Source organism: Streptopelia decaocto, assembly GCF_964273445.1.
Source record: "Streptopelia decaocto genome assembly, chromosome: 1".
Taxonomy (NCBI): domain Eukaryota; kingdom Metazoa; phylum Chordata; class Aves; order Columbiformes; family Columbidae; genus Streptopelia; species Streptopelia decaocto.
The window spans coordinates 121,416,807-121,443,042 of NC_138663.1; the positions used below are offsets into that span (position 1 = coordinate 121,416,807).

At 35.8% G+C, this 26,236-nt stretch overlaps 1 protein-coding gene across 4 annotated transcripts in view; it reads right to left on the reverse strand.

The window, feature by feature from the left end:
* ITSN1 (intersectin 1) overlaps positions 1-26,236 on the reverse strand; it is a 123,385-nt gene that overhangs the window by 26,633 nt on the left and 70,516 nt on the right. For all 4 annotated transcript variants that reach the window (XM_082068435.1, XM_082068437.1, XM_082068436.1 and 1 more), the window contains 8 exons: positions 24,405-24,529; positions 19,815-20,044; positions 18,334-18,455; positions 10,726-10,970; positions 8,847-9,006; positions 7,828-8,033; positions 7,067-7,149; positions 4,762-4,928 (listed from right to left, as the gene is read on the reverse strand). In XM_082068435.1, coding sequence (XP_081924561.1) covers positions 4,762-4,928; positions 7,067-7,149; positions 7,828-8,033; positions 8,847-9,006; positions 10,726-10,970; positions 18,334-18,455; positions 19,815-20,044; positions 24,405-24,529 — 1,338 coding nt within the window. The remainder of the gene's footprint in view (positions 1-4,761; positions 4,929-7,066; positions 7,150-7,827; positions 8,034-8,846; positions 9,007-10,725; positions 10,971-18,333; positions 18,456-19,814; positions 20,045-24,404; positions 24,530-26,236) is intronic.

Sequence of the window (26,236 nt, forward strand, 5' to 3'; positions counted from 1 at the left end):
CCACCTCACCAGCTCTAACTGGTATCAGAACATAAGAATGGGGATGGGAAGAATTTGTTTTGTTTTTTAATTTGTCACTACAGCACCTTACACACACCTAGTATAACATGCTTCTCCTTTACATTTTGCAGCTTAAAATTATGGGAAGGACTGTGGAAAGTGAATGCTTTAAGCTAAATATTTGGATACTGCTGTCTCAGTCCTACTTTCTTGTCGTTGTAAAAGACTGATTATAGTTATTATCTACAAGGGCAGGAAATCTTCTTTTCTTCCCTACGTTCCTTTCTTTCTCTGCAGTTCTGCACCTTTCTCTACAACCACTATGACCTATATTAACAAAAAAAAGTGAACCAGGAAAGCGTCATGCTGAGATCAGCTACAAAGACTAAGCTCAGGTCTGGGAACAAGAAGAAGATGGTCCAGACAAAGTGACTTCAAGTTCATGAACGGTCTGAAGTAAGGAAGATTAAAAAGCGTGGAACCAAAGGTGACAACTTACACTGATATGGTAATATCAGGAATTAATTCTGCTTTGGAAAGCATTTCTGAAACAGAAACACTCTCCCCCCTCTCTATAAAGAACAAGTGTTTGGACCTTCAGAGAACACATTCCTTCAAAATATCACTTGGTCAACATTCATGTTGCCAGATTAGGAGCATAGTGACAGATAAAACAGGTTGTGACACTGAATCTTTGCCCCCTTTCTGTAACCCTTTTGTACACCTTACACACAAACCGCGTTTGAGGACATTTTGTGATAAGTCATAAAGTGTCTTGAAACAGGAGAGCAGAACTTGCTTTGTTAATTCAATAAGACACAGCGGTAGACTTGCCAATTGCGTTGTACAGTAAGATCCTTAGAATCCAGATTAAATACATTCAGACTGTTGTTATTTTCAGAACATTTATGCAAGGTTTCGTAACTAGAAGCATCTAAATTTTTGTTTTCAAGTCCACTGTATGACCTCTATACCTTATGCAGAGGTAATTATCACCAGTCTCAAGAAAGCCAGAGTAGAATAAAAACCTGCTACAGATCTGTATCCATCTACCTCAATCTAATGAAAACTCTGAGAATGGACCATGAACCTGTGTCATTGTTTATTTGAAGAACAAAGACTTTCACCCTGTTAATAAGTTGAAACTTTAAGGAATAGGAAATAGTTTGATTTAGCAACTCTAGATCAATGGGTATACTGGGACTAGGTAAAGAAGGACAGATTCAAAAGAATTCCTTCTGATACATAAACCATTGATATTCTGAGGCTTTCAACCACTTCTTAAAACTCTGTGCCTGCTGTTGAAAGATCAGCACTGCCTTATTTTTTCTTTGGGCCTATGTCAATAGTGCAGAACGCATTAAATTAATTCACTCTTTTAGTAATGTTTTCCACAATAAGCCAGCTGTCCAAGCACAGCGGCACATTTGAAAGTTAACAGCCAGCCACTATTGTGAAATCCGTTGTAAAAACTGGCTCTGTGAACAAGCTGAATAGCAACACACTGTACGTGTAACAGCAATTATCCACTTGGTACAAGAAATATGTCCTGTGGGCTTTATGAATCACTTTATGAAAATAAGTATCCTGGATATCAAGATCTCCACGAGCTGTGCTCTTTTCTCCCTCTCTCATCAAGATTTTATCTGAAGATATGATTTTCACGAGCAAAAAGGGCAGTTGGAGCACTTTTTTTGACCTATATATTGATTAAAAAAGTAGTTTTCAGTTTTAAATGTCTATTTCTGAGTTCCCTACAAAGAACAATTACCAATATGTGTGCCTATATCTCATTAGGCACGATAACCATCCAGTCCTTAAAGGCACACAAAAGGCAGCGCTGTACATCCATATACAAATTTCCATGTTTTGAGACTAAACTCTGTTAAGAATATCTTAAGAGAAAACAAAATCAGTTCCTTCACAAAAGTTCAAAGGAAACTTAACATTAACAATAATGTAGGTAAGATTAACTAATGAGCAACTATTACTATCTGCCTGTGAAACAGGCCTCACATGGTTTTAGGAGGCTGACAGGGCAAGTTCCCTCTCATCAACTACAATACGAACCTACAGATAATATACAAATACTTAGGGCACAGTTTCATGATCACAAGATATTTCACAGGTTAGGCAATTATCCATACACTTGCTCCTATACCTGCATAGGGCAAGTAGCCATTTTTTAAATTTATGTGAAGAATTACTGGCAGGGTCAAATTATACTACGCATCCAAGACAGCAAAAAGGAGCACACTTTTTCTCAACCAGGTAAATTCCCTGATACAAACCTACAAACACCTCCACTGCCACAACCGAAGGAATATTGTACCACTCAGCCCAGAATCAAACTGCTGCACTTGAGGACATACAGTTTAGAATTTCTTGAGCTCTGTTGTCAGGGTAAACCTATGCCTTGTCCAACACCACAACTTACTACTGTACAAAATTTACTCTAATTGCCAAAAAGACAAGCTAGCCAGCTGTGATGGGTTCTATAGAGCTACAGCTACAATGCTTCTACCAATTAAACTATTGAGTACTTCTCTTCTAGTCTGGGACCTGATCTAGCTATATCTGCTGCTCCACAGTCACTAGATTTGACACAGCGGAAAGGTAGGAATGAGCATAGACATATCTAAAATAATATACTAAGCATAAGGTATGCTTTGGATCTACAATGAAGCATTTAACACAAAAGCCAGCTAAGAATGCAGTTCAAAACCAGCCCAAGCTAATCTAAGCCCATGCTGAGGCAACCTTGCCTCCTTCACTATATTCCTCCCATACCAATTCTGGTACTACCATTTTTATAACCCTTGCTGAGCTGATTTAGAGTAGCTTCTTAGAAGTATGTATTTACTTCTGCTAGACTAGATTTCTGCTCTCCTTAGTGTCCTGAAATGGCTTATTAACACGGTAGATGAAAGACAGAGTAGCAAAAGTGTGGCAGATAGGAAAATATTTGTGCTCACTTTGAGTTACATATGATCATTTTGTACCATGAACAGTGTGGCCAGCAGGACTAGAGAAGTGATCGTCCCCCTGTACTAAGCACTGATGAGGCCCCACCTTGAATTCTGTGTTCAGTTTTGGCCCCTCACTACAAGACACACATTGAAGTGCCGAAGCGAGTTCGGAGAAGGGCAACGAAGCTGGTGAGGGGTCTGGAGCACGAGTCTGATGAGGAGCAGCTGAGGGAACTGGGGCAAACAGCCTGGAGAAAAGGAGGCTGAGGGGAGACCTTATCGCTCTCCACAACTACCTGAAAGGAGGTTGTAGCATGGAGGGTGTTGGTCTCTTCTCCCAAGTAACAAGGGTTAGGATGAGAGGAAATGGCCTCAAGTTGTGCCAGGATAGATCAGTGTAGATTGGATATGAGGAAAAATTTCTTCATGGAAAAGGTTGTCAGGCACTAGAACAAGCTGCTCAGGGAAGCGGTGGAGTCACCATCGCTGGAGGTACTTCAGATGTGTAGATGAGGTTCTTAGGGACATGGTTTAGTGGTGGACGTGGCAGTGTCAGGTTTATGGTTGGACTTGATGATATGAAGGGTCTTTTCCAACCTAAACGATTCTATTATTCTATGAAACTATATTCTTAATGTGCACAGAAAAGTGTACCTCACAACAGAACAGCTAATCAAAACTGGGACAGGACTTCTCCAATATAAAGCTGATAAGTTTTTGAATTAGTGGTGGTAGGAAAATGGTTACATGATGCAAGATACAGATGAGAAAAGTTTCTAAAATGTTTCTGAAAGCAATATTACAGAACTATTTCTTCCAAAGACTGCAATACTAAATATCAATTACATTTTTTTAAAATCCTGTCTCAAATGATATTATTTAAATTTCTCTACTGTCCAGAAAATTATTATATAAAGGCTTTCGTACTTCACTGCAGGTTTTATTCTTTGTCTCAAGCTCTGCATTGTAGACACACTCTTTCATCGAGTTGTGTCACACACAGAATTCAAGATTTTTTGGAGAAAGCCTTATCACCCGGATTTCTAAAAAATCCAGTAATTGTTACTTATTTATTTAATTTTAAAACCCCTATTACTGTTAGAGACAAAACCAAGAACAACTTCTCATCAAAAGATTAGTATTGTATTCCACTGTGCCTGTAAGCTAATTCCTACTAGTAGCTGAATTAACCTCTCAAACAGATGAGGAATGTAAATGAGAAAACACCTTTCTCTAGAATGCCTAAAATAAAAGAAAAAAAAATGTAATGCAGACATGTTATAACAGATTATTCCAGGATAAAAATCAGATGAAACAGAACCTCTATTATTCAGTCAAGAACTTTCAAATAAATATAGTAGTCGGCTGTTTTGTTGCAAAACCTGTTCTCCCTAGTTGTAAGAAAATTATAATGGGGAAAAAAAGATAATAGACTGAAATATTACTCTCTATATCTTTGTTTAAAATAATGGCGGTAAGATAGAAGTCAGTCATTCAAAACTTACCTGGGGAAAAAAGTAGTCATAGTTATTCTGATTTGTCTCTACAAAACTGCTAAGTTAACTATTAACATATGCAAGATTCATTTTAATATATGTTCCACTAAGTTACTCATGACATTATGTTGTAAAATGCAACTATTGTTTTCCCCTTCTAATCTCACATTCAGTAGAATTGCAAAACTTTTTTTTTTTTATTCCCTTATGAACCACTGACTTGCAATGATCACTACAACAGCAAATAAAACATACCCCCCCCCCCAGTTCAATTTTACATTTCAATACGTCTCTACCTCAGAATCTTTGAGTCTCACATAATTAGATGGGAAAACTCCTGATTTATCACCCAGTGTTCCTGTCCACCAGTCGCCGTCTTTTTTTGTCACAAGAATCATATCACCTTGTTGAAAAGTTAGGTCTCCTTGTTCAGAACTCTCATAAGTATACATAGCGATATACTCTGTAAGAGGGAAATAAATACAGAACATGGGAGAACACTTGAAAAATTGCTCAATTATCTTTTGCAAAACCTAACCAATGTCTATCCATGGGTTAGATAAGACAATTTTTTAATTGCTATTAATAGAAAACTCAGTATTTAATGCATAAAATTATATCTATCAGAACTAAATACAACCCATCAAAATGTTGCTTCTGGGGGATTCTGGGGGTAAAATAATTTGCTAGTAGAATTAAAGTTACTAATTTATATCAGAAAATACTCTGAAAACATGTTTCCCAATGGTTTCTGTTTTGTTCTGATGACTAGAATTTTCAGTCTTGGTGATGGAAAGTCTTAGTATCCAAATATCTGTAGATACAGTCTTTATTTTACATATGCTGTTTGGCTCTCCTTTACAATGAATTCTTTCATTACTTGAAGCTTTGCATGAAGGGCGCACATCTCATTGCATCTTACGCAACAGATGGCTGGGAAATGTTAAGACAAAGCCTGAATGCGTTCTGTTTTGTTAAAACACAGCCAACTACTTAGTATTCAAGTGCAAAAACACTAAAGTACACTGATATTGAGAAATGTAATGCATAATTCAATCACAGAACTACAGAAAAAAGTTTCACGTAACTGATTACAAAGACGAATTTCAGACAATTCAGTAACATTGTCTAAACAACTTGATACATTCTTATTTAACTGAGCATTATCACACTTTATATGGGCACAAAACAGATTTCTGAAGATTATATCCTCTGCTTCTAGGACCAACTCTGGACCTAAGAGCAGCTGACAATATTTCAGGAAGAAGTTCATGCATATATAACAAAAATGTTCAAGTATTCTACTGCATCTGGCAATTGTTGTCTTTGCTCAAACACCAAATCTGACCAAAAAGCTTAGCTCAGGGAAGTTTAGTAAGCATCCAAACCACAATTACTACCCTTAATGAAAGCCAGGACACGGTTTGTCTGACAACTGCAGATGAAGAACATAGAACACCTATTTGCATGTATGTACACACAAACGCACACATTAAATTCCATAATGCATGCTATACACATGGAATTTTTCTTTAATCCTTTAAATGTAACATAAGATGCTAAATCCATGCTTTATTATTTCTTAAAGATAGAGCTTTTTTGAAATGCTTTATTAAAAAGTTGTGTTGCTTTACAATACAACCATATAACCTGAGATATCTCATACTTCACAAAAAAACCCTTAGCATTCATACAATTGCTTTTCCTCAAATATATAGTGAGCAAGACTAGTTGTATTTTGAAATAACTGATTATCTCACTTCCATTGTTACATAAGTCTTTACCATTCCCTCCTTTTAATTTCTGTAGTGCTCATGTCGTTGGCAAATTAAATACATCAGTAACTGAAGAGACTCTTTCACTTAAAATTGTATGTTAAGTTAAAAAACTTAAGGTCTGCTGTGGAGATTGTATACAAATGATCATTTGTAACCTATATTTAGATTCATTGATTTACTTTGACTGGGATTTAAATTAACCCAGCTTATGCTGCACTGAAGTGGATTAAGAGCACCCATACAATCGGTGAACCTCCAGCTGAAGGGTGGTAGCAGTCAGGAACACAAGTGTTTTAAAATCCTTCAGAGGCCTAACAACTACCTGTCTGTGCCCCAGGCTCCACTTTTAAAAATGAGGGATAGCCTTGACCATAACGATCACAACATTCTATAACTGACTGTAATTTCTTTAGCTAGAGCTTTTATGAAACATTGGAAATGAACTTTGGGTGTCACTGAGATATTTATTAATAACTCCTGACATCATGAAGTACATGTACAGATGTGCTTATTTGGGCCTCTGCAAAAACCCATTCCAGTTCAGGAATTGTTACCAAAATATTTACACAAGAAACAGCACAAACTACAGAAGATGTTTTAATGGAATGTGAAATTATTTCTTCTATATACACAATGTATATAAATTCTTATGATAGTAATTTTAAATCATTCAAGCGATAAATTGATTTGCACTTCAATTTTAACAGGGCCTATCTTAAAATACTAAGATCTAATCCTAAGCTTGTTTCTGGCAATAAGCATACTTATTCTATTTACTTACATAGTTAAATACTATTAATGCCATTCAGTTTTAAATGCTTACCTTCACCTGACATAGTTGCTTTTGTTGCTGGTGATGCTACTCTTTTCAGACTAGCGGGACTTTCTGAGGAACCAGAATCCATGCTTTAGAAGAAAATAACGGTTATTTAAGAAATTAAATCTGTTCAGAAAAAAATATTGTTATTTTGAAAAACAGTGCATATGTATCCATAAACAACTCCCTGCACTTTAAAAGAAGTGACAGTAAATGTGCAAATTAAAGCTTTTAAGTACAATGGCCAGTCATGGCTACATTTAGTTAACTATCTTAAATACAAAAGTTTCTGCACTTCCTCTTCTACATCACAAAAAAAAAGCAAACCTAAAATAATTCCCATTTGTATTACTAATGTTAATGTTACCTTCATGTTACACAGAACCAGATTTTGACTGTTTCATTCTCCAAGTGATTAAAATTTGAGGTAGACCTTTTCATTTTGCAGAAAGATAAGCTACGACTTACATAGCTGTTATTCATAAAATTCAATACACTCATTTTTTAGATGCAAATCACATAAAATTAAAACTGCTCATTAAGCATTAGGTCTTTTTTTGGTGATGCATGTCCCAAGTAGAACTGAGGTCACTTTTCTTATTCCTCATACAAATTACAGGGATTGCAAGTCAATCCCCCCACAAGAGAGTAATAAAAAAAAGGCATTTTTATAGAGTAGATCCTAAACTTTACAATTTAAGTGTGTAACTCTTCATATTTAACTATTACAATATAGAAGTAAAGTACAGTAAAAGGAAATAAAATACCTCGTTGACTTCCTAATGGGGCCTGAAATAAGCTTCACATATGATTTAGGAAACCACCCCTTTTGTCCTTGAACCTCTCCAAACCACCACATATCTTGCTGCTCCAAAACTGTGATGATATCATTTTTGTTGAAATTCAGGTGGTTGTCTTTTTTTGCTCTCCAAGGATACAAAGCCTGTGCTTGAAGCCCCTCCACTTTTTCACCCTAATGCAATTTGAAAAAAGAGAGAGAAGTCAGTCATGCACCACCTTCATAAAGAAAGCTGCTTAAGGAATGATATTCTTATAGCACCAAAACACATAAGACTCTCCCTCAACTGTATAAAGCAAAATAAGTCAATTAAACTTACAAAGGAATAGCAGAAACATTTACAGTCTTCCTAAATGTCTCTCTGTTAACACATAAGCAATACAATGCCAGATTATCAGGGGTTTTGCTTAACAAGTTTAAGTTTTACAATTAAGACATACATATAATAAACCTTCATGAAGCTATTTTGGCAGGACTGAAACTTTATGGAAGATGATGCTTTGCTGCAAATTATTCTTCATAAATTCCTTTTTTTTTTTCTGGAAGGTATTTAGCATTTTTCAGAACGCATTAGCTTACAAGAACAGTATGTTGCTCAGTTGAGGAAAAGCAAATGCTTTAACAGATGGACGGAATTCATCTCATGTGAAGCTTTGACGTTGCTATTCCACTTAACTACATAATCCACTTTGGAATGAAGGTTACCACCATATGATTCAGGAAAGCCCCACGGAAGTGACCCCAAACTGGCATCCTGCCAAAACATTAAGACTGGACCACTAAAGTCTAAAAAAACCAGCACAGGATAGCAGAACAGAAACTGCCTCATGTTAAATTCTGCTACACATTTTGCAAATGGATGTTGACTCTGAACTGAAATAGTTTACCTATCTCAGGGGACTATTTTAATGGATGGTCAATGTTCATACTTTGCTTTCCAAACATTCGTGCTGAGTTAGAACACTTTTAACAAATATAGGTGCTCACCTGACCCAACACAGGAGAGGGAGATGACCCTGTAACGGCCGCAGGAGTGAAGGCTGATCGCTGCCGCAGCTGCCCTGCACTAGGAACAGTCAAAGACGGCTGAGCTGCCCAGGCATCCCAGTTATCAGTCTCTGGTTTCTCACTACTGTTTGCTGGCCATCTGATAAAAATAAAAAAAAAAATAAAGAGAATAACATAATTCCTACTGTTTTCAACTGACTAAAGAAATCAATGCAGGAAGACTGTGAAGAAAAAATTTCTACATTCTAGGTTAACTTCTTTTAATTGACTATTCCATGAGCATCATAACTCTCAGGTGGAAGTACTACAATCAAATACAGACTAACAATAAATTTATCTTTAAAATTCCATCTCTAAATACAGTTGATTGCCCTTGTTACTCAAGGCCAGCTCTTCCTGTAATTTAGTTTCATCTTCTTAGCTGTGCCCTAATACAACAGAAGTTCAAGTAGTGCAGTCTATATTATACACAGTGGAAAGAGGTAACTTAAAAAAAAAAAAAAAAACACAACAACAACAACAAAAAAAAACAACAACAAAAGCCAATCATTCTCTTCAAAACTGGTTTGAAATCTTCACACTTGCATGTCACTGACCTTTCACATCCCTTTCCCTTATACATAATGTTGCTGCTACTCACTCAAACCTTTACCTTTTTCCCTTCACTTAAAATTATTTCTGACTTTCCTACTGACTTCTTTCAGCTCTTTAGAGTTTTGGGCAACATCATTTTATGTTATCTCTTGTCCTTTAAAATGCCTCCTAAATCTCATAATCCACATCTCTGCCTCCAAGCACCCACTTAAATGAACAAAATCCCCTGAATTCTAGGAGCGTAAACAAAGCACATCTCTTAAACCTAAGTTTCCTTTGCCTCTTGCTTGTGCTATTAGTTGGAGTAATCAATTGTTGTCCACTTACTATAGATTGTAATAGTGTCCAAAGGCCAAAACCATCCCTAAGCCCTACATCACGGCAAGGACAGTATTATAGTATAAATGCTCTAGGACTCGCTTTGTACTGAAACCAAATATTAAATTTTATGGAAAGCATGAAAGCATGCATTATCCAGCTAGAGTCTAATAGAAGCAGCCTTGTCAAAAGTATGATTTATTCAAAACAGTAAAATCCACTATGTGCCAGACATCTCCAGGAACCTCAAGATTTAGTCTTAACCTCCTCCCTCAGAAAAATGACTGTTATAAAACAGAAAGAGTTTAAATAACTGGAAAAGCTACTGTGACCTATTTGATGAAAATTTTGAAGTAGAACATCTTATGCACTGTAATATTGTACTAAGATATTTAGATTTTAATTTATAGAAACATGTTACATGAGCAAAAGATAAGACAATCACCCAATCCCATTTACATAGTGTTGATAATACGGCACAGAGCACTGAGTTGATCTAACAAGATATCTAAGCAAGGGCACATGTTCTACTTTTATCAGCCTTATTAATGTTGTGGTAAGGAATTAAAAAATCTTTTCCTGTTAACTCTGTCATATTACCATATTTTGCATAATCCAAGTTGGAAACCTTCAGTGAGGTTTGGTGTTAACTAATTTAAGAGAAGGAACGTGAACACCTTGGGATTTCCACCATGCCACTATCCTCACTTGGGAATGTCTCCTGTTCATGATGCGTCTTCCTACATTGCTCAGGCAGATATGATGGGAACATGTTTAAAGTTCCATAGTGCTGCAATTTTAACTGTTTGCTATGGAAGAAATATTTTACTTCAAACAAGCTATTTTTATTTTGCAGTCCCGATATTCTGTGTTAACTGCCACCACGGTCAAATAGATTGAAAAGGACTCCACCACATTTAAGGTGATAATCACTACCCAAACATACGTTGAACTGAAGTCTGCCCAGTTATTGGCAGTTGTAGTACACTCTGTAGAAGCAGAAGTTCCTAGCGATGTAGTGGTTTCATGCACAGAAACTTTAGGTGCGGCAGTTGCCTCAACTGTTGGCTTTACAGAAGCTGGAACTTCATTTTCAGGTATTTTCTCTGCATAGTTTGCAGGGAACCATCCAGTTTTCCCCTTCAGTTCTCCACCAAGCCACCCTGGTTCTCCAGTCTGGCTTTCATCCACCTGTAGATGCATTAAGTTAGAAAGTTAAGAAACATCGCATACAAATGGAATTTTTACTTAAAACAATCCATCTCATCCACTGTAATAAACTTTCTCGAGTTAGAGAGACATGACAATTTCATTACAAAGACAATTTTCACCTATGTAGAATTTTGGTGCTGTTAGTTAATTTACCTTTGGAGGATTGCGTTCACAGATATTCCTTCTGTGGTGTATTATTAGATAAGGGAACATTTTGCAAGGCAATACTGCTTTGCAATTCTTGGTGCTTTGTTTTTTTTCCCTCCCCAAGCCAAAACCAAAAGGATTTCTTGGTGATGAGGTAAAGAAGTTTTGTTTCAGTCCTAGTGCATAAGCCAAGCATGGGGTTTTAAGCAGTCGCTTGAAAGTATCTCATAATACAGCACATTTAGGAGAAGTCAGTCCTAGAGAAATCCCTTAAATATTGATATTTCTGCTTTAACTAATACCAAGTGCAGTTTTTAACAAGTTTTCCTAGATTTCATCTTGCAGAAAATAAAACAAAAAAAAAAAATCACATCATATTCAAAACAACATCCACCAAACAATTCAAAACAAATCCACAGATTTGCTAATGTATTTATATAAAACAATTTCATGGTAAAGTTTCATACATAAATTTGCAGGCCTCTGTTCTTTCCCCTCACTCTGGTATCTTTGCCAAGCCATAAAGGTCTGGATGAAACAGGGCTACTTGCAGCTGTATTTTAATTCTTACTTATTGATTATTATAATCATATTAAGCTATGATTTTGCAAATTTCACACTTTTCTGTTAACTTTTCTTAAACATTTTGCACATTTGCTCTCCAGGCTCTACTGATAGACTACTGTTTTGGTCTGCTATTTCAACAAAAGTGCTCAGTTCAAATTCTGTGAGCTGCAACTAACGACATTCAACAAGAATTGCAGAAGAAAAGCAACTCTCTGTTGCTACCCCTGGTGAATTGCTATGGTGGCTAAATACCTCCAAGGCAATGTCACTTGCACAAACTTTTTGGAAGAAAAAAATACAATAATTGCATTTGGTAATGATCTTGTTAAATTGGGTGTTCCAGCTATTTAATCTGTTTGATAGGTCAACAGAATCTCAGTTTTCAAGCAACCTTTTACATATCAATAGAGCTTGCATCTTTGACATGTAAATAAACACATACTTTGTAAAAGGATCTGCTGTGCACAGCTACAGATTCCCCAGCAATGGTCAAGTCAGCAGTAAAACCAGGCCAGTAATCAAAGTCAGACGGCCAACCCTACACACTGGCTGGTTTTTGGCAAGATTTTATCTCATCTGTTTAAAGCCAGTAGCAATCAGTTTTTCAAAATACATAACAGTTTCAAACAACAGTGTAACTAGAGAGTTGACTGTGGCAGGTAACATCGCAGTAGTCAGAGATGCTTACCTTTGTACTTCTAAATCACCTGACATGATTTCCTAAAAATTCATTATCAGTGTGAGGTATTTGTTGATAACAGAATGCTTCATGAGCTAAGAAATAATAAATAGCATCCTGTTCAGTCAAAGGACTTTTCAGTATATGACACTATATAAAAATAGCATGTATCAGTGTCTTCAGCTAGATGCTTCTACAGTTGGAAACACACCTCGGAATTCACCTTATCAGTTTTAACAAAACATAACCCAATCAGCTGCTTGTTTGGAGAAAAAAAAAATACACACACAAAAATAAACCCCCCAAAACAAAACAAAAAAAACCCAACCCCAAAATAACACCCCACACCACCACCAAAACACCACAACCATTAGAGGCCAAAGAAATCTGTTTGTGGCAATAGTGCAAACTAGTTGCTCTGGACTAGAGGTGCGACCATTCTTTTGCATAGAAGTGACAAACCCAGGCAAAACTTCTGCCTCTGATTGTCCCTGGACTGCTCATTTGAGCTGCTGATAGATCGCATTGTCTTCAGCCAGTTATCGACTCTGTGACTGCCTCCTATTGTAATTTGTATCCCTCACCCCTCTTTTTGTGCAAGACAATCCATTATTTATGCTTTTTGTCGGGTCCATCTTCTGTCTCAATCCCTATTAACTCAAAGCAAACCCAGAAATAAATGGACTACATGCTTGACCGGTTCAATGTGGTTTTACTGCAGTGCAGAGCAAAATTTCCACTGCAGCACTGAAAAGGATTGTTAAAGCAGCAGTATGAGTGATGGAAGGTCACAGCAGAGGGTAAATCTTGGAGAGAGAAGGAGAAATGGATTATCAGCACCTGATGCCAAGCTGAGTAATCTAAACAATAATAATAGTCACATAGTTTCTGCTCTCATTCAGTCGGTCAGGTATGAACCAGAATCACTACCACACAAAAGAACTGGAACTGAAAAGCCAAAAATCTTTCACAGTGTTGTTCTAAAAATGCGCATCTTTGAAATGAATCACAGCCATGCAGAAACCACTGTGATTTTTGAGACAGAAATGTTTCATGCAAGTAAAGAAAAAAAAATAAACTACCAAAGGGTTTTAAATACAATAGATTTACTGTCTCTTTAGAAGACAGTTTTAGCTAAAATAATTCATAAAAGTCTACTAGAATAGTCAAATTTATGCTTATTTAATCCAATTAAGTTTTCTATGTATACTCATGAAAAGGCACTTCGAAGGATAATTTTAACTCCATAATTCATGAAAAATCTGGTTTCTCAGTAATTCATATAAAACATAATTTGCATCTGGTTTTGTAGCACAGTAATGGAACTTAAAATAAATTCATCTGAACCTTTTTTAAAGTTCATTTGTTCTAGCTTCCTCACATTTTTACACCCACCATCCACAAGTCCCTACAACACGCTACCCCAGATTATTTTCTACCAAAATACACCTAGATTTCAAATGTACACCTGAACAGTTAATTACAGTGTGTGTGGTTTTATTTTTTATTTATTCAACTGTACTTTAAAGCCATGGCTTACAACTACTTCTTTCCAGCAACTGAACACAAGTGACAGGAGTAACAGCAACACAACTCTTAGCAGTGAAAGCAACAGGTCCAGTTAGTGTCTCTGTCAACAGAAGGGCTGGCTCTGCAGTGCCCTGTTCCACTTTGGCCTGGCTTGTGTATCACCAGCAGTACACACAGAAGCCTCACGACAGGAAAGACACTGAGGTGCTGGAGAGAGCTCAGAGGAGGGCAATGAAGCTGGTGAGGGGCCTGGAACACAAGCCTGAGGAGGAGCAGCTAAGGGAGCGGAGGCTGTTCAGCCAGGAGAAGAGGAGGCTGAGGGGAGACCTTATCGCTCTCTACAACTGCCTGAAAGAGGCTGTAGCATGGAGGGTGTTGGTCTCGTCTCCAAAGTAACAAGTGATAGGATGAGAGAAAATGGCCTCAAATTGTATCAGGGGAGGTTTAGATTGGATATTAAGAAAAAATTCTTCACAGAAAGGGTTGTCAGGCATTGGAACAGGCTGCCCAGGGAAGTGCTGGAGTCACCATCCTTGGAAGTATTTAAAAGACACATATATGAGGCTCTTAGGGACATGGTTTAGTGACAGAGTTAGGTTACGGTTGGAATTTATGATCCTGAGGGTTTTTTCTAACAAAAATGGTTCTATGATTCTATGAAGAAACACCCTGTTCTACAGTAGACATTCACTCTACATAGAAAGCAAAATGCTAATAATCCCACAAAAAGTATTTCATCAAAGCTAAACAGAGTACCATCGTTTGTTTTGTTCAACCATCTCTCCAATAAAAGAGCATTTTAATTCTATTCAACTTCTATGCCTTTGATCTAGATATTTTGAGACTACTGGAATTCCTCTTATAATGTTGACCACAAGTTCTGCAGGCCAGAGGCCATACGCTGATTACGCCTACACAGGATCTAACACAAGGAGGCTGTCTATGTGTCTAATACAAAGAACATTCATTCTAACTCTCACAACCAATTACTAACAAAACTGACGACAAACTATCATTATTAAATTGGTTTAGACTTTCATGGAAGCTTCTTTATGAACTTCCCATTTAACTTTTTTTTTCCTCCTATCAGAGCTAATACAGTTCAGCAATTCAATAATTCACCTGTGTTTCCTTGAATTATACTTGTTTATTTCAATAAGCTGTATTATGTCATGTATTATCAGCAACAACAGAATCCATTCATTTACTTCAAGCTGGAGCCCAACAGCAGCAAATGCCAGTGGGACTTGGTTTGTAAGAGAGCTATCCAAAATAAAACACTTCCATACATTGTGTACATATATTCACAGACATAATAGAAACTTCACTTCTTGAACTGACAGAGCCCTGAAAGAGGCATGGCTTTCTTGGCTCAGAATATTTGTTCCCAGACAAAAGCTTAGTTAAATTATAGTTAGGATTATAAATCAATATAGTTTACAGTGAAAGAAATTGCAAGTACATGGAAAGGTAAGAAGCAGAGAAAGCAGAAATCAAAGTTAAGAGAAAATATAAAAATCCTGTAACTGAAAAGTGGAAAAGTTAAAAAAAAAGCAGCTGACACCCCACACATTCTCTAAACCATTATACAAGACACATCAGTGCTACAGGTAACTAACGTGTACTAGAAAGTCAGGCAGAAGCAAGCAAATTTTCAAATACATTTCTTTTCAGAACAAACCCTCAACCTTCTCCCTCACATCCACCAAGACAGGTCTCAAGATTCATGCCCAGTGTAAAAGTGCATTACACTGTTGTAAAAACTATTTACAAGCCATACATCTATTAAAGCCACAAGTCATTCTGACATAATGAATTCTGCAGTCCTATTCGCAGCCAGGATTTAGGCCTGGTTCCCATCTGCGCAGTCAATGGATTTGGGCTTCAGCTGGATTCCTTGCTCACGGCAGTTACAGTTTGGGTGGGATCTTCCATACAGCCAGATGAATACAGGACATGACTGCACAAGCCCGCACACACAAAACCATTTACAGTGTTAAAATGGTGAAGTGCTGAATTTGCCTACGTTACAACACAGTTATTCTAAGCAATACTTATTTTGTTGCACACAGTAAACACCTAACTGTATAGGTCAGCTTAACTACAGAGTTTCATTTATGTCATCGATTAGACACACTTTAACATGTAAGCTTGTAAATTATTACTTTCCAAAAAAACGTAACTGACTTGAATCTTTTAGAACCACAGGACAGGACAAACACTTAAGGACAGATAAGAATCTAAAAGTCCCAATGCCCATTATCAAAAGTAAGTTCTGGTCCACTGCACTTAAATTACTTTTGACAATGTGAGCAAGTTTGTTAACTTTACCCAAGGTGAATTCAGAAACAAGTAAACTACACGGTAACAAAATCTGTATTTAAAAAAAAAAAAAAAAAAAAATCAACAGACTGCATAGACTTCCTAACACTCATATAGCACACTTACCCATTCCCTTTTAACCTCCATCAGGAAAGCAATGATTTAAAGCAAGGCAGAATTATAACATATTTCACAAAAGTGTCTTACATTAACTTTTCTGAGAGTAGCCCATTTAAGCAATTACTACAGAGCAGAAGATAAATACCACAAGAATCAATCATCAAGTTTAATTATTGCCAAAAGTAAGTTAAATAAAGAAAATTGAGAGTAGCTACTCCACTTTCATACAGTAACGTAAGTTCAAAAGTAACATATAGAAAAGACTCAGATTACCTCAATATCTCCATTTAAAATGTGTGAAGTGCTCCTTTAAATCACATATTTTTGGCAAAAAAATGTTATTTGCCTGCAAGTCTACCTAATAGTGATCACTCTCCCTCAAGGAAAAAAAACAGTGTACTTACATGCCCAGGCTTCGATCTATTTCCCACAAATGCAAGACACAGCATTTTTCAATAGCCTAAGGAGACTCATGTACCTGTATCCTCTCTCATTTAACAGCTGACTGACTAGTACTATTTCTCGCTCCCAGAATAACAACACATTGCATTGTTATTCACAATAGCATTGGCCCTCTTCCTGAGTCATTCAGTTGTGCTGCTTATCCAGGATTCACCTTTTATTTTCCAAAAGCAGATTCTAATGTCACAAAGACTTCAGTGTGACACAGCTCAATCAATTAAAAAAAAATGCTGAGAGATGAAGGCTCATCTCCCAGAACACGTTTTTTAAAAAAAATAGTTATCATTACAACTTATGAGTCTACTAAGTGTATTTTTTCCAAAACCCAATCTTACTAAACTGTGCCAAAACGCAACAGCTCTTAAAAGTCTATCTTTTTTGGTAGAATACTATAATTAAGATATTTTCCTACAGTGAACAAGATATCATTTAATAGTTACACTGGGCATTTTCATTATGAATAGACATATGCATGTTAAGATCATACTTGCAATTTATTAATATTAATATACACATTTAATTACTGCAGTTATTAACAGAAGTATAATTTTAGAGACAGAGACAAAAGCAGAATATCACTTTAGAGTTTAACACAACAGTTATAGGCTGACCATATTTCCATATCTCATCATCTGCTTTCAAAAAAAAGGAAATTATGTTCTTTATCAACACACCTGCAATCGAATTTTTAGGTTTTGAAGTTTCCATTTTTTAGAAATGACATTTTATCTACTGTATATCCTTTTAAAAGTAAATGTAAAAGTATCCCACAAAAGAGTTAAGTAGATTAAAAGCAAAGAACAAAGTAAATCATCATACAAACATTTCCAATTTATAATTGTATTAGATCATGACGTCAAAAACTGTCACCAAAAGAGTCGTATAAAAAATTTCCAGTATTACTAAAGAAGTATCACCACCATATAAAGACCATATTAATGTTTATGTGATCATGACAGAAGTGTAGCCATCTTGTAGCTTAGCGTAATTGTTTCACATAGTATTACACTGGACATCATGTTCTCTTAATAAAGGCAATTTTCCAAATTAAAAATTTTACACTGCTCTTGTACTATTCCTGTAAAGAGGTAAATTTCTTATTAGAAACATACTTCATTTATCAAACCCAGTTTTTCATTCCACACATAACAGCCACTCTCACAACAGAAAATAACAGTAACTCTGTTCCCCAGGTCCCTTGGAGGACAATAAATCTCTCACTGAAATAACTTCTGTATAGGAACCTTTTCAAACACATTGACAGACACATACGGCTCAGCATACTAAAACTGACACAATCTACTCATATAATCTATGTTTAAACTTTTCACTTACAATGAGCCGTAAGAAGCTATCCATTATTATAATAGGGTTAGTATGTCTTATCACATCATATTGCTATTCACTGAAATATTTTTCTAAAGTCTATAAAAAAATCTTGCCATAAATAATTTCAATCACACAAGTGCAAAAGTTTAAGTAAGTTTTTCAAGTAATATCACAATTCCTTCTTACCATGACTATGTCACCAGGCTGAATAGTGATTTCATCGTGGCTTCTTGATTCAAAAGGATACAGTGCTCTATAATAAACTATTTTTACATCCTCTTGAGCAGAAATGGTTAGAGGAGCTTTTTCTGAACAAAGGAAAGAAACACACAAATACAATTTTTTTTAAAAAAAAATGAAACTCTATTTTTAAATATTTGAAAATTGAGGTAAAAGTGGAGACAAAAATTAACAAACCTTACATTATCTGTAGGAAGTATATGATCTTCCTTTTACACAAGGGGAAATAAGAAAATGAATTCTTACTCTTTTCTAAATATCAGGTAAAATATTACTATATTTTAACTTTTATGATATATACAACTATTTTCATAGAAAGAACCATGTATTTCTGAAGCAACATATTCAACTTGTCAAATACCTGAATGATGTTATAGGTTAAATCTCATTAGCCATGGGTTCAATTCAAACAGGGATGTTCTTGCATACATCATTGGTATCCTAAATACTTTTAGAGCCTAGAGTATAGCAGCTTCATTTGCAGCCTGACCGTACTTCCAAAGAACGTTTCAGAATGTCCTAATATGTACAGATTGGCTGAAAAGAGGTCACTTACAGATCTTGTTTTTTTAAAATTACACACTAAAGATGTATTATTAGAAAAAGAAGAAAAGCCCCAAAGATAGAAGCTAAATTACTTTTGTATAATGCACTTGCTTTTTTGCCTATTTGGTCATAAAAGCGTCCTCTGCTACTCTGCACAAGTAAAACCCAGCGAGAGGACATATTAGACTAAGTCCGTTCTAGATTTGGGCTAAAAAATACAAGGTAATTTATCCTTTTTGTAATCCTTTCATCAAATATTTAAACAAATATTGTATTACCAATCAGTCCTCTTATGTATGTATCAAAGCCACTTCAGGCGGAACCGTGATTGCCAGCATGAGTAAACACCAGTTTATAATATAGAGAAAAAGCTCTCAACTGAAAGTAATTGTGTGTTTAGCAGAAAAAAAGGGGATTAAATCTTAGACTTTAGGTCATTTGCTCAGTAAACAACAAGCATGGGAAAGGAGGAAGAGGAGGAAAAAGGACACCTAAATGATACATTGCTACAACTCTAGAAAATCCCAAGGCATATATTCCACACCGAAGTAAGAACTGTAAAGAAAAGTACAGGAATAATTTTTGACATCTTGCATCAAGATCTTCCAACAACTTACAGCTAACATTCTCTCTGCAGCTGGCACTGAGTGTCTCATCAACTGTGCTTTACACTCTGCTAAACACAATACTTCTAGGAAGAATAGCGACACCTAAAAGAACAACTTTCTGAAGTCTAGAGCTCCATCCACATGACTTACTTTAATAAGACTAGCAATCCAATCTTGAAACGTATTATTCTTCTGTATTAAATGGAAAGACAAAACAGAAAATAATTGTTCAAGAGGCATGTGCAACAGCATTTCTCCATTTTTTTCCTCTACCTGCATTTGACCAAGGAGCCTGGACAGCTGGCTTGATTGGCTCTTGATGTGGTTGGAAAAGCTTGCTCAGTTTCTCTTGCATTTCCTGTTTCCCCTTCTCCTCACTTTCATTCTTCTTGGTTATTTCTTCCCTTTTTTGCTTTTCATCTTCCTGAATATTTTTTGGCCACTGAAGTTGTTCTTCTGGTTGCACTCGATCAAGCCTCTGTTTATCCCGTTCTTGGATTCGCCTGTTGGACCAATTAAGATGTCTTCTTAAGCCAGTCAAACAAAAGACCATAAAAGCGAGTTGTCCCTGTGCATGATCTATCATATAAAGTGTACTCTTTATGGCTTTTATGTACCCTCTAAGAGCTGTTAACTTCATTTTAGTGAGTTATCAACCACTCCACAGCATAATTTTACAGAATGTCTCCTAGAGAGCAAAGAAATATTCAGAAAGATTTTGCTATGAATCCACATGTATTCACAGCCGAAGAGCTGTGACTCTTACACAAGTGAGAGAACATTATTTCATGTAACCCACTACTCACTGCAGGCCTCCATTACCTTGAGTTGCTTTGTCTTAGCATTTGAAAAACTACCTCTAACATAATTTTAATGTATCAATACTGTTTCTTTAAAATATGATTCCATAGCACTGTAAGGGGGATACAGAGCAACCTGAGCAGAAACTATAAACTACTTATGTTTCCGAGCTGAATGCAAGATAGGAAAAACATTTAACACTATTTTTTCTTCACAGAGTTCTTCGGAGATTTGTAGATGCTTAACTTTATCTTCTTTATTGAGGTTGTGCTTTCTTCTCCTCTACAATGACATGAAAATAAACATATTTACCTGTGGCTTTCTAATTATTGGATTAAACTTTACACGAGTATCTTAAAACAGTCTTCAGATCACAATGCTCTGAAAATTATAATCTTCCAGTATCTTACATTTTCAGTCTCACCACTTCAACTCAACAACATCTGAGTCTTAACTTGGGAATTCTCTTTTCATAGTTTTCCATGGGATTCATAAATCCTACACAGATATTTTAAGTGATGAACCACATGGAAAAAGGAGGAAGAAAATGAAAAACAATCTCCCGTGGCTGAAGAAACAAAACTCCTTGGCATCCAAGAACATAAGCCCTTCAGTTCCATGTAACTGTAAGGCTGCTTTTCAAAATCTCTTCCTAAGCAGCCTAATTCAAGCAATCTGAGCATCCCATTATATCAGCATTGCAAGTTTCCATTTTCATTGCCCCACAATTCCTTTTATTTAATCCAGGCCTGTAGATATCAGCTACAGCTATCACCAGACATTTTCAATAATGAATTATTACCATAAAGTTTTCCCTGAAGCCAATAAGCAGCAAATTATACACTTCAGTTTTTATCTGCTCAGCACTCAGTTTAGCTCTAAAATGCAGGAAGTAGTCAGGAATACCGATCAAACAAATTGGTTCTGCTTATTATATCAAAGCCAAACATATCTAGGTAAGAGTCAAAATAACCAAATCAGAACAAAAGAAAAAAAGCAAAACAACGCAGTAATCAGAAGATACAGCAGTCTTGACAATCCTGTTGAGGGACAAGGAATAAAAATATCTGCAAGCTTCACACAGCATTCTTGGAGAATTATTCAGAAAATTTCACATTCCCCACTTCTAAAGCCAACAAGTCCTCTCCCCGCAACAGAGGCCAAGACAACAGAATAATAAATATTCTCTGCTAGAAACAATTTACACGAGTAAAGATCAACTTCAAAGGGCTATAACAGATGCACAGTGCACTTTATTTTGTTCCGTGACCTATCCCGCTTCTATAGTTTCTTCATGCTTACAAAAATAGCGACAAACACATGACAGCAAGCTGGTCATTAAAAACTTGGTCTACTACATAGAACAGATTTTGTCCAAGAGCAACATGAATTCCTGGTCAAAAAACTGTGTGTGAAAAAAAAAAAAAAATCCTTAAGGGGAAAAATCCGCTTTGCAGACAGCATGTTGGCACCAGAGGGCAAAAATCTCATCTCTGTCAATGCGAGTTTCGAGTTGACAAGAGCGTTTTCTGAGAGATGTCAAGGTAGCCGGTATCTATTTAAGATGGCAGCTACTTGCAAGTTCAAAATAATCTTCAGTGTTAAGTGATCTAACAAGTTAATGAATTCACTGTTGTGATAACCTCCTGTTTTCATCACTGAATTTGTCCTTGGGATGTTCTTTTGCAAAGTATTCAGAGCCAATTACGCAGTAGTTTTGTTGTAACACTGAAGCTGCACCACACAGACACAAAGAGCTCAATTTTCTTTTGACTGGAGTGATGTCTTACCTGGTGAGTTTAGTCCAATGGGCTAAGGTGGGATATGGAGTTTTTCACTATGTTTCTAGTAGAGTGATTAAGCCTGCTCATACTTACAAACCAAGTTTGCTCTAACTGCTGGAGCAATAAGAGCAGATGAAAATATATCTTGGGGGAGTATGGGGTATGTGTTTTTTCTTTTTTCCTTCCACAGAAGCTGCAGAATTTTCTTCTTGTATTGTTTCTGAAGCTAATATCACGTGTTGAAGACAAGGAAGGGAGTAAGAAGTGAGAGAAGCTGAAGAAACACAAGCCCAGGTGTGAGCTCCGCAGCTTGGAGTTAGGAACAAAAAACTTGAAATTCTGCTTTTCTCCTTACTTCACATCTCCTGATGTGCTAATTATTGTGGAATATGACCTGTAATCTGGGGTTTACCTATACTCTTAATTTCCTTTTTCTCTTACCAACTGCATTATACCACTCAGGCAGTTCTTACCCCGAACACCAAAAGTAAGCTCATTCTTTTTACTCAAATGTGGGACTTTTTCCCTCTCTCAACTATATATTACCCACATAATCATGCAAGTCTGCATGGAATTAGCCTTAAGAGGTCTTCAAAAAGACCTCTACAGTCCCCAAATATGTATATCTGTATCTCTGTCTGCTCAATTAAATAAGTTATGTGCACAATTCAGTGCACAATTGCCAACAAAAATTGTTCAGATGGTTCTCAGTATAAAGTAATTGTGGTTATCTATTAGGCCAAAGGCTGAAATGCACATAATTACCTTAGATTATTGTTTCTTGCTTTGCATTTACAGAGGGATTAAAAGGCCATTATGGGGCAGTATCCAGATTTTAAGTATTAATCACGCAACCTTTTTCATTTTAGTGTCTGTTGGAAATCAGTAAGACTGGCAGATTGCTCATTATCAAGTGTACCAATTATGACTATTTAGAAGCTGGAATATTTGGGCAGCATGAAGTCTTGAATTACCAATAATGTTCCAATGCTCAACTACCATGAAAAGTCAGAACGAAGTTTTCCATAGCAGAATGTTTTCCTTTTTAAATCTGTTTTTTAAATTTCCATTTTTCTGGTAGGAAATTAAGTATTTTATTTAATATTCTGAAACAGTATATTTTTAGTGGGACTATACTCCCAGTACTTCAGCCTTGTTTTCAAGGGAACTTCCAACATACTTACCATTATCGTAGTCGTTATTTCTTCATGAGAGAAAGCTCTTTTCTCAGAAAGTTTGCTGTTTCTGAAGCTGATCTTTAAATTTTTTAAAGGCATAGGTTTTATGCAAATGATTTAAGAATTAGCTGAACTTAACTGCTTCTATGTACAAGATTTCTGTTTGAAGATACAGTTTTCACTGAGAACTTGAGGTTGTGGTGGTTTTGGGTTTTTTGTTTGTTTTGGTTTTTTTTCCCCCAAAATGTAAAAATTAACTCAGCAAGTAGTAACACAGGTTATCAATTTGCTTTAGGTCATAGTCCACATAATACTATAATCAATAATTTAAAACTCCTTGTTCCCAGGACTTTGTTTTCATCTCTTGACCAACATCTTTCTACATTAAGAGTATTAAAACCCCAAAACTGCTAAAAATTAACTCAAGCAGCTACTGATAAATTATGTCAGAATTGGTTGATAGGCTATATGCCATTCATTTTATGTAAATATAGTATAAACACATGTAGAAAAACAACTTTGCAAGCATATAGCAAAAATAACGTTCACTGTGTATTGTAATTTAGTACAAAAGACAGAGCTAGTTGGTTATACTGTTCAAGAATCACTCTAGGTGTAGAATACTACACATTTAAGTAACACTGTTGAAATCTGTGTATGTATCACTGACAATTAAGAGTCGCAGACATATGTAGAATAGAATAAAACAGAAAATAATGGAATATTTCAGTTGGAAGGGACTCACAAAGATCATCTAGTCCAACTGCCTGCCCAATTCAGGGCTGACCAAAAGATAAAGCATGTTAAGGGCACTGTCCAAATGGCTCTTAAACACTGACAGGCTTGGGGCATTGACCAGCTCTCACTCCACAACCCAATTCTCATTCAAGAATAAATCAAGAGATTCTCCTAACTTTAAAAGGGATCATCTGCACTGAAATGAAATTTGGTCTATGTTTTGGGTATTCTCACCATTCAGTGATATATTATTTGAGATCAGATTATGCTCCTGAAAATGCAAAGTTTTTTATACTTATTTACAAAATGTTTTGCACTTTAACACCTCTACAGGAAGGGCTTCATTTAGAGCAGTGATTTACCTTTGAGCTTCTTTCTGCTTTTCCAGTTCTACTGTCTTCCTTTCTTGTTCCTTCTGCTTCAGCCTGTCAGCTTCCAAGTTCTTCTGCTTCTGTAGTTGCTGTTTGTTATGTATTTCTCTCAGCTCCTAGAGAAAAGGGTCCAATATGTGTAAATATATACTAAGTGAATAATAACTAATGGTCCCATTGATTTCATTGTGAACTAACAAAACTTGCAAATGGTTGGATCTCTCTGTTCAAACTTACAGTATTGCCAAATGCATTGGCAGATATATAAGGCAGATTTTAAAGGTATAGAAACCACCTACTGTTTTCCTATTTTTACCCATATTACCTGAGATGTCAAAGGGTTAGGAAACAAGAACGCCTTTTTTAAACGGGACTCTAAAAAGTTGACAAAAGTTTGACAAAGCTTAATCTAAAGAGTCACTTATGTTTTGTTTGCTGGTTTGCTGAAATTATTTCTTAAATTCCATACAAAAAGCTACTCAGAATAGCAACTGTTTCAGAGAGTTGATTTTATTTTTAAATTAGTGGTGATTTACTAAAGAATCTTCAGGATTGTTTTTATACCCAGATCAAAATCCTTAAGCAATGACTTTGGGATGAACTGTGGCACAGAGAGTATTCATCCATATACAAGTCAGTTTTCCTCCAATTAACTGGAAAGACATTGCATGACACATTTAGAATATAAATAATAATAAAAATATCATATTTTCCCTCAATATTTGTTTTCTGCATTAACATCTATTAACACAAATACAAATTTTATCGTGAATCTCTTTGCATAACCTAGAATTTTGCATCTGAATCCTCAGAATTAGAAGGAAAAATTGACAACTGAAAAATATGACAACTGAAATGTCATAAAAAATAATTAACTTTAAAAAAAAAAGTGTTTTAATGAACATATAGCACAGACAAAAATATGCAGAAAAGGTCTGTAGCACAAAATTGTTTCTAAATCTGTATCTTAATAATGTCTTCTTTTCTTAAACTATGACTTACAACATGCAGGTTTGTTTAGTTCTAACATCCTTAAAAGGATTATCTTAATTCACTAAACTTGAAAGTATTTGGATAATTTTTCAGAAATTCACAATCTACAAATTAGCCAGATGAAGACTTCGTGTAACTATCCTCATGCATTGACCAAAATGTAGAAAATTGCGTAAGAGGAGGAAAAAAAAAAATTCAAAAAATCAAGGGAATAAAAGGGCCAAAATGAGAAAAGCTTCAGTAAGTGAATTTCGCCACATTATTAGTAACTTCTTGGCTACAGTTTCATAGAAGTTGAAAATGAATACTTGTTTATTTACAGACTACACTTGCACGGTGTCTAAAAATTTCAGTTAGTGAAAGTAATACATGCGTTAGTGCTGCACAACTGCACACTGTGCAACATTACATTTTAAGACGTCAGGATTACATTACGAAGAGGAGTAGCACATGACCTTTGCAAGGTATTAAGTACAGTTCTGATATATGGATAGAAATTCAAATAAAAAGGTAAGATGAACCTCATGTCCTACCTCTCCACCTCATTTCATAAATGGATCCTTAGTTTCAAATTCAATGGAAACAGAATTCAGCATCATTAAAGGGATAATAAGTTCTTACACAAGTTTTAATTAAAACTCTGCTAAGGCCATGAAACTCACTGAAATACAGAGATGATAATTTGGGCAACACTATATTTTATGATCATCATTATTTCACATTAAAGCTTAGTAGATAGTTAGGATCTAGAATAGACATTACAGTATGTAAAACTAAACTCCTCTTGCAAAATCACCAGAATTACTGAGGTAGGATATTGCCTTTGTGAA